This window comes from Atheta coriaria, unplaced genomic scaffold, assembly GCF_025399875.1.
Source record: "Atheta coriaria isolate IRGN ID8LTWV9N9 unplaced genomic scaffold, Caltech_Dcor_3.1 hic_scaffold_9_pilon, whole genome shotgun sequence".
Taxonomy (NCBI): domain Eukaryota; kingdom Metazoa; phylum Arthropoda; class Insecta; order Coleoptera; family Staphylinidae; genus Dalotia; species Dalotia coriaria.
In genome coordinates, this window is record NW_027045451.1 from 9116606 (window position 1) to 9125755 (window position 9150).

The 9150-nt window shown below is 42.9% G+C and overlaps 2 protein-coding genes across 7 annotated transcripts; one reads left to right on the forward strand and one right to left on the reverse strand.

Annotated features, from left to right (window-relative positions):
- Positions 1–881: 881 nt before the first annotated feature.
- On the forward strand, positions 882–8275 carry Nedd4 (E3 ubiquitin-protein ligase Nedd4). 6 transcript variants are annotated; one of them, XM_065312691.1, is made up of 12 exons: positions 882–1067; positions 2480–2559; positions 2619–2736; positions 2802–2962; positions 3612–3944; positions 3996–4134; positions 4850–5242; positions 5520–5883; positions 5941–6295; positions 6359–6721; positions 6775–7173; positions 7238–8275. In XM_065312691.1, the coding sequence occupies exons 4-12, from the start codon at positions 2877–2879 to the stop codon at positions 7338–7340; spliced, it is 2535 nt and encodes an 844-aa protein (XP_065168763.1). In that variant the 5' UTR covers positions 882–1067; positions 2480–2559; positions 2619–2736; positions 2802–2876; the 3' UTR covers positions 7341–8275. The 6 variants fall into 6 exon arrangements, with proteins under 6 accessions (XP_065168763.1, XP_065168764.1, XP_065168759.1 ...); XM_065312692.1 differs by having other exon boundaries at positions 3627–3944; XM_065312687.1 differs by lacking the exon at positions 882–1067 and adding an exon at positions 1376–1901.
- Positions 8127–9137, reverse strand: LOC135799563 (pyroglutamyl-peptidase 1-like). The gene is made up of 2 exons (XM_065312710.1): positions 8778–9137; positions 8127–8707 (listed from the first exon to the last, which is right to left on the reverse strand). The coding sequence occupies exons 1-2, from the start codon at positions 8970–8972 to the stop codon at positions 8306–8308; spliced, it is 597 nt and encodes a 198-aa protein (XP_065168782.1). The 5' UTR covers positions 8973–9137; the 3' UTR covers positions 8127–8305.
- Between the last annotated feature and the right edge of the window lie 13 nt (positions 9138–9150).

Consider the following 9150-nt stretch of genomic DNA (forward strand, 5'->3'; position numbering starts at 1 on the left):
TATATCCTGGTGGGAGTTTTATAGAAACAAATAATTATGTTACTCGGGTAAGTATTAATAAATAAATAAATAAATAAATAACTAAATAAAATTGAAATTATGACAGTTGAAGCAATAACTTCGTCTTGAATGCTTATAGATGGCGCTGGTGATTGCTGGCGAAGGTGAATTCACTCAAGAAGACATCACCGTTCCAGTACAGAAAATGGAATCAACTTTTATACTCAAACAAAGTAAACAAACTTTACATTTAATGCAATTAATCTTTTGTTATTACTTTTTATCCAATGATTTCTTTCAGATTGTTTAACAAAACTACGGAATACCCACCACAAAAACAATTTGGAGGTATACCTTGTCCAAGTCCTGGAAACGAACCATTTGCCACGCACGCATGCAAACATTCAGGACACCATTCAATACGTTGCCTTCAATCGATAATCAACCGTCACACGTGCGCGCTCTCAGCCGTTTACCGCTCATTTTGTTTTCTATCACCGATGTATTATTATTATTACTAGTACTTTAAGCGATTGCATGTGGGCAGTACGCGCCTGACAATCTAAGGGTACTGAACGTCTGAAACTATTCACCCCGATTGTTTTATTTGTGTTTAAAGAAATAATTAAAGTTTTATATTCGCGGAGTTTAAAACACAAATGGCGCTGACATAGATCTATGACGTCCGTGGTGGGATGAGATAAGGACGTGCGCCGATTATCGCGTTATCAGCGTCGGTAGCGAACAATGTGATCTTACACGAGTCGACAGATAGACTCTGCGCTTGCATAACGAACGTTGAATTGAATTCGATCGATCGATTTCGCGTGTGTGCATCCAAGATGGTGGCTGGTGGTGAGCGGCGTGTGAGTGCTGCGTGAGTTGTATGCGCGGTGTCTCGTGAGATCTTTGATTTTGTGAACGCGACGTCGGCGCCGCCGCCGCGCTACCGCCGACGGAATACCTGGTCGACGTCGGATCACAACGAGGTGTCGCCGCTCGCGAACTATCACTTGCCGAGGCGTAGTTTGTTCTGTACCAGCGACTTTGATGATTACGATCGATTTGTAAGTGATGCGAAATCTACAATTGATTTTCTTGATTCTGTATTATTTATTCGTCTAATTGTGTTGTATATATGTATTAATGCGTAATTTTTTATCTTTTTTGTTACAAATAATTGTGAAGAGTTATATTTTATTCTGTAAACAATTTTCGAGTAAATTTTTGTAAAGTATTGTGTAGTAAGGTGAATGACTCACAGATGGCGCTGCATGTACGAAAACTAAAATTTAATTCCCCTGTTTGCTCGCAGCAGCAATAATCGAAGCGATGATAATCATATAGGTAGCATATTTGTAAATATTTTTAAGTAGAATTTTGTAGTGAGGTGAATAACTCACAGATGGCGCTGCATGTACGAAAACTAAAATTTAATTCCCTGTTTGCTCGCAGCAGGAGTAAACGAAGCGATTGTAATCATATGGGTAGCGCCGCCGTCACCTGTCAATCCGTGTCATTCGCGTAGGTCAGTCCGTCGCCGATTTTTTTTTGTGTTTTCCGTGCGTTTTACGTGTGCGCCCGCTGATTATGCAGCGCTGATACACTTAATACTCAGCCCTCAGGTTGTGTGCGAATGAGTGTTGCGTATCTTGTGCAGTTTTTTTGCTCGCCGCGCTCGATTTAATTATCGCCAAGTGGGCCACACGGTAATCTCGGGGGCGGTCGAAGCTGCCACCCGTTTGTAAGCAAGAGCAAAGTGTGCACTACCCCACCGGAGGATTCTACATGAGTGGACGTCGATCCTCATCGCCGTCATTCACACCGAGCGCAGCGCAAACCAGCAATAAATGGAAGCGGAAAACATTTACGGATACAATCCGTCGATAGCCTTCGGTTTCGTGAGTTTCAAAAACACATTCATTGCAACTTGTCTCTATCGGTTGTTATTAACTAGTATAAATGTATAAGTTGGATGCGTTTTTCATTTGTTTCACCGGAAACAATCGAATATGGCTGCACAAACGGATTGAAACAAAACACTGTCGTCACGTTTGTTGCGTTCAATGTCATCGGAATTAGCATCATTTGCGTGTCGCGATTATCGCCTTCGAAAAACGCGACGAAAAACCAGCGAAACGCGATCGATTTCGATGCTAACAACAAATGTTAACCTAAAATGGCGACAACCCAACGAAAACAAATGACAAACGCCAAACAAAAGAATATCACGTGGATAGAGGATCAAATCATTCTAGTTTTGTTTTCGTCGATTGTTTTATCGGAAACCGTCGACGAACGTTGAACCTGCAACATTTTCATGCGTTTGCGCAACCAGCTCGACAAATAACACGTTTATCTCGGCGCAGGTCTTGTGTTTTTGTTACACTGACAGGTCAAACCACCTTTGATGTTAAATATTTTGATATTTTGCATGTTATTCGCGTAAATATTATTCATTTTCATCATTATTTCACAGAATGATGAACCCATTAGTAAACTACGACTCAAAGTCATCCGTGGTCAGCAGTTGGCGAAAAAAGATATTTTTGGTGCTAGGTGAGTGAAATTTTGCATTTTTTTTTTTGGTTATTTTACTAATAATTGATTTGTTTTAGTGATCCGTATGTTCGGATTGATTTGAACAATGTTAGCAATGAAACCGTCGACTCGGTGCTCACGAAAACGAAGAAAAAGACGTTGAATCCCAAGTGGAATGAGGAATTTATATTTAGCGTAAGTGTACATAACCTATATTGCGTGTATGTTGGGTTGCCTAACTTGAAAATTATTTTCGGTAGGTAAAACCAACGGAGCATAAGTTATTACTGCAAGTTTTCGACGAGAATCGCCTCACTCGCGATGATTTCCTCGGCATGGTTGAACTCCCACTCTCAACGCTGCCGCAGGAACAGGACGGCAGGACGATCAATCCGGTTAAGTACATCCTACGCCCTCGGAGGTAAGCATTCGCAACGCGTGTTCATGTCATAAGCGCACCCTAGTCACCTAGTCACACCAAACTCGGCATGGCTTTCATTACTTTCGGCTGCGAATGAATAAAAAACACACCACATGTGTGTTGGTGGCACACAAGTTTTTATCTAACAATTATGTTTATGCTTGAAGCGCGATGTGTTTAAACGCTCTTGACGACACTCGCGACGCGGCGTGTTGTGGGAAATGTGGAAAATGTGGAAATTATCGATTTGCGCTCGGCGTCGATCACAACATCACAATAAATAATGAAATATTGCATCGGTGTTTTACGCGTCGCGGGTGGGAAAGGGTAAAGGTAATGTCTTTTAATGTCCACGCGTATTGTTTTAGTCGGTCGTGTGTTTCCGACTCGTACGGTTCGTGAGTTACAAGTACTTTTAGTTTCATTTCTCTAATCACACCTAAAATTATACACATATACACGATACAAACACTCAACTCATCTATGCCACGCATAGCTAACCTCAATCATAACCTAAAACGCACGCCGCCATTTTGTCTATTATATGTGGCTGTGTGTCTCCTGCCTATCTCGATCTCTCACCCCGGAGGATTTTTATAACTTGCGGCAAAGATTCGGTTGAGTGTTGCATGCTTAATGCGTACCATAGCGGTACTGTACGCAGCGGTTACAGCGCCAGGTCGAGGGTGCGCGGCACGCTGGAGATTTACCACGCGTACCTGAAGGACAACCCGCCACCGGTGCAGCCACAAGCGTCGACGGAAAGCGCCGACTCAGCGGCGGGCGCTGCGGGCAGTGGTGAACCCGACTGGGAGATTGTCGACGGCGGAGGCGGCGGTGGTGGTGGAGGGGCTGTAGGCGTGGACGTGGATTCAGGTATTCCATTGCCCGCTGGTTGGGAGGAGCGGCAGGACGCCAACGGGCGCACGTACTATGTGAATCATAATGCGCGCACCACGCATTGGGAACGACCGACCTTCAAGTTAGTAATTTGAGTGTTGCAACGAAATGTTTTAAACTTGGGTATTTTTAGTGGGAATGTTGCCGACAATCAGGAACAGCAGCAGCAGCAGCGCGTAGACGAGACGGCACAGTTTGATCGGCGTTTTCATATTAGCGCCGATGAGGAGCAGCCGAGGCCTACGAGCGATTCTTCAAACAACACCAGTCAGGTACATAATTGAATATTAAGCATCAAATGCGCATGCGCAGACTTCTCCTGTGAGTAAAACAGTATTTTAGTCACAACTTTGGCCACTTTTTGTGGTTTAAAAACTGTGAAAATAGAAAATAGGTTAAAAGTGAGGTTAAAACAAGAGCATTTCTATCAATTCGACTTTCTAGGTTAATATTTTTATCTTTTTCATCAAAGTTTCAACTTGAAACATTTCTGCCTTGTAATTAATTCATTTACCTTGTGCATTATTAATCACAATGCATTACATTGGATATCAAATATCAATCCGCCGGAATCCGAATTAGTATTATCGTTTTCCTATAATCACGATCATTAGGCCTCTGGGTAATTTGATTAAAGCCGGTGTTCTTCATGTGAAAACAATAGGCGCCATTAATTATGCATTAATCATCATTCGTTGTGTCCCACGTGTTTTTGTGTTCTCTGTTGATGTTGTATTGATATTTTAAAGATTTTCGCCTCGGCCATTTGTTTGTTATTGTTACATTTTGTAACGTTTATTTTATTTCGTTTTTTCTATTCCACTCGTTTCATTGATTTCTCATTTGTGTGTGGCTCCCGTGTGTTGTTTGTGGTCTTATCTTCTCGAAATCATAATGTGCGCCGTGAGTGTGAATATTTCATGACCGATGATACTTTGTGCATGATAACGGATTAGCATTATAATTGCCCGTCTTTGTGTCATCAAGGCGACGAGCCCGCGCAACAAGCAGTCGGACTCGGGCGATATTACACCGCACTCGTCCGAAACGCCACCGCCGACCATTTTGGAGTCGACGACCACGCAGGATGAAGACGGACCGAATGGCTCGGATGAGAATCGGAATCAGTCACAAAATGGCGCTGCGGTTGGTTTAGATGTGGTTGGTATAACGAATCGGCTGAGTATTCTATCGCAGCGCTCTGTCGGCGAATCGGAGTACCACGGTTCGAACGAGAGTGAAGACGATCGCAGCTCGCACGACGAAGGCGATTCCGATTACGAGCGACGCCGACAAGTGCGTTGTCTACGCCAAGTGTTTGGGCCATCCGTGGCGCGTGTGGTCGCTGAAGACGAGGAGGCGGCCGACGCCGGCGATGAGGTTGGTGTGTGCGATGCGAGTGTGTGCGGCCTGCAATTGCGCCTCTCCTCCCCGCTCGTCGCTCGACTGGACGCTTTCTGTACATGTACCCGTTGATTCCTCACGTCTTCACCGCCATTTTGTGTGTGTGTTTTGTGTGACGTCATCAACACCACATCTCTATTACATTATCGTATAAAATCATCTTCACGTTTTGTATTTTGTGATTTGTAGGCTTGAGAATTACGCTAGTGTTTCAATAATTTATTAATTTATAACATTTTTTGTTTTATTATAGACGGAAGATACGACCGATACAACATCGTCGTCGAACACGTCGCGGCGCGATTCGACGATATCAACGAGTAGCAACGTAAGCGCTGCGGGCGGCGGCACCGCCGGCGTCAATCTGCAGGCGCTCGGCGAGGGCTTGCCGCCCGGCTGGACCGTCCAGATGGCACCGAATGGCCGTCTCTTCTTTATAGACCACAACGACCGTACTACATCCTGGGTGGATCCACGTACGGGACGTGCTAGTCCCATGCCGAATCAACCCACAGTCCCCGTGGCTAATCGTAAACCTGACGATGATCTTGGACCACTTCCCGAGGGTTGGGAGGAGCGTGTGCACTCTGACGGACGGATATTCTTCATTGATCACAGTAAACCCACCATAACCTAACATTTAAACATTCTAACCTCAAAACTTAAAACTTTAGATACAAGGACAACACAATGGGAAGATCCTCGGTTATCCAATCCGAGCATAGCAGGACCTGCAATTCCCTACTCACGTGACTATAAACGTAAATATGAGTATATGAAAACACAACTTCGGAAACCCACGAATGTCCCCAATAAATTCGAGATTAAAGTACGGCGTTCTTCCATTCTGGAAGACTCTTACCGCGTGATCAGCACCGTATCGAAGATAGACCTGTTGAAAACCAAACTCTGGGTGGAATTTGAGGGTGAGATTGGTTTGGATTATGGTGGATTAGCGCGTGAATGGTTTTTCTTGCTCTCCAAAGAAATGTTCAATCCGTATTACGGATTGTTTGAATATTCCGCAATGTAAGTACTAGAATTAATCCCATATAGAAAAAATAGGTTAATTTTGGGGTTATGTATGCGCAGGGATAATTACACCCTACAAATAAACCCGTTTTCTGGCATGTGCAACGAAGAGCACCTCAATTACTTCAAATTTATCGGTCGGATAGCCGGCATGGCGGTGTATCACGGTAAACTATTAGACGCGTTCTTCATTCGCCCGTTTTACAAAATGATGCTGGCGAAGGCGATTGACTTGAAGGACATGGAATCCGTTGATAGCGAATATTACAAATCGTTGTTATGGATCAAGGAGAATGATCCCTCCGACTTGGATCTGACGTTTTCCGTGGATGAAGACACTTTTGGTACTACTACGGTGCATGAATTGATTGCAGATGGCGCTAATGTGCCGTTAGATAACACAAACAAAGATGAATATATTTCGTAAGTGAAAATTTACAACTTACAAGAATAGAACTTTATAATTGTGTTTTTAGTTGTGTCATCAAATGGAGATTTGTCTACCGTGTCCAAGATCAAATGAACGCCTTCCTGGAGGGTTTCGGTGAGCTTGTACCGCTGAATATAATGAAAATCTTCGACGAACACGAACTGGAACTGCTCATGTGCGGTATACAAAACATTGACGTGAAGGATTGGAAAACAAATACGTTGTACAAAGGCGATTATCACGCCAATCATATTGTTATCCAATGGTTCTGGCGCGTTGTACTCTCGTTTACGAATGAAATGCGCGCGCGTTTATTACAATTCGTCACTGGTACATCGCGAGTACCCATGAATGGGTTCAAAGAGTTGTATGGTAGTAATGGGCCGCAGTTATTCACCATCGAGAAGTGGGGTACACCGCAAAACTATCCTAGGGCTCATACTTGGTAAGTTATAACCTAATTTAACCTATAAAATGATATTGTATTTTGTTGGTTATGTGTGTTGCAGTTTTAATCGCTTAGACCTGCCGCCCTATGACAGTTATCAGCATCTGCGTGAGAAATTAATAAAAGCCATCGAAGGGTCGCAGGGCTTTGCCGGCGTGGACTAAGTGCGCGCGCGCGAATAGATTCTGTCCATTTTTGCGTAGGTATATGCTCTTTTTACATACCGTCTACAATTCGCGCGTGCGCCAAGGCAGGCAAAACGCCACCGTCGTTTCTTGTGATAAAAAACTATATCTGAGGGCTTCTCCGTTAGGATCACTAGAACAGTTCACGCGCTAGAAGGTTTTTCCTCTTTGTTTTTTCTTTCACCGTTTTATCGTACGCGACGTCATAACCTATATTTTATATTATTTAAAAACGGTAGCTTTAAATCAAGTCATTTAAGTGTTTTTTTTGCATCGCCGCTTGGAAAGTGTGTACATACATTGAATACGCGAGTGAGGTTAGGTGAGGTGAGGAGGATTTTCGAACTTCTTGTACATAGATTTTATTTTTACCGACTCTTTACATTAGTGATCTACTAGTGCATTTTATTCAACTTAACTTAATAATTTCGGATCGATACACGCCGGTACACGATGATAATAATTACTCACGCGTGCGAGCGAATGCAAGATGGCGGGGCGGAAACGAAAACGATTGATAAATAAATGCCTTATTATTTATAAGCCATATATTGTTAAGTGATAGGCGTACGTGTAGAGCGTTGTTATTCTAGCTCACGATCGATCTGCATCGCGCGCTGCATTTTGAGATTGTTGCATTCCTATGTCCCTCACGCATCACGATGCCGGCGACACCTACGCGTGTTTTCGAGTATTAATCCTGTGTATTAACAAATCAAAACGTAAACCCGACTGCATCCGAGCGAGCGAGATTGGAGGCAAGTGAAAAAACAAAAACTTTTATTATTCTTATGAAATTATGACATAAACATAGCTAGGATTTACGCTGAATGCATTATATATTGTAAAAATATCTACTTATTACTCGTAAGAATGATTAATTATTGTTAATTATTACATTGTATGATAATGTTGATGCAGCCGCCATTTTGACTTGACTCCCCCTAATACTCGTCTAGTGGTAATTGTTTTAATGCCGAATGGATGATTTTTGTAAGTGCTTCTGCTAGTTTTTCAGCGGAATAAGGCTGATTTAACGGAGGTACGTGTGTGAATAGGATGCGTGTGTTGTCTACGTTCAGAGAGGTGTAGAAAAGATACTCGCAGAGGTATAAACCGGCGTTGGTTGATTCAACAAAGCGTAATGTATCGGTGTCCAGTTCAGCGACGATGTCTTCCACGTTAATTTGAGGAAAATGGACGACTGGTCCTTCATCCTTTGCGCATACTTCTCGTGTGGGGTGGAAAACACCATTGGCGTCCGATTTGCAGTAGAATTTCCGCCGCGCTAAGGATTCTAAGGTTATAGCGGAAGCTTCCGCAGACACACCAACATGGAGGACGAACTAAACACAATAAAAAGGTTAGGTAGACATATTTGTTTTAACTCTTAAATCTGTTAGTGTTATTACTTACCGTCGGGTTGTATTCCTCCCATAAGCGCGCAATATTTCCATCGATATATTCGTAAGTCACTGGAATTTCATGTTTTATCAGTTTATATCCGTCGAAATGCAAATCGTCCAGTAGTTGGACAGCTGCCCAGCTGGCATTTATGTTATGGACTCCGAAAGGTCCGAATCCGGTGACCAGGATTGTTTTATCCAGCATTTTGGTTGAAATTTAAGTTATGTGGAAACGTAGACAGAATTCATTCATACTGCGTGTGGCATTTACCGTAATAGGTAGAAACGAGTTGATTTAGTCTCTCTTATCTTTTATTTTTGTGGGATAATCAGCGCAAATCATAGTAAATAAGATAAAAGTACATGCAAACATTGAGGAGTTA

What these genes read in the sequence shown, in the direction of transcription:
- LOC135799563 (XM_065312710.1), bottom strand. Translation starts at nt 8,972, where the DNA reads ATGCTGGATAAAACAATCCTGGTCACCGGATTCGGACCTTTCGGAGTC. An exon ending in GGGAGGAATACAACCCGACG is followed by an intron (nt 8,708 to 8,777) that starts GTAAGTAATAAC and finishes TATTGTGTTTAG; the next exon opens with TTCGTCCTCCATGTTGGTGT.
- Nedd4 (XM_065312687.1), top strand. Translation starts at nt 1,851, where the DNA reads ATGGAAGCGGAAAACATTTACGGATACAATCCGTCGATAGCCTTCGGT. An exon ending in CGGCCGACGCCGGCGATGAG is followed by an intron (nt 5,243 to 5,519) that starts GTTGGTGTGTGC and finishes GTTTTATTATAG; the next exon opens with ACGGAAGATACGACCGATAC. An exon ending in GATATTCTTCATTGATCACA is followed by an intron (nt 5,884 to 5,940) that starts GTAAACCCACCA and finishes TTAAAACTTTAG; the next exon opens with ATACAAGGACAACACAATGG.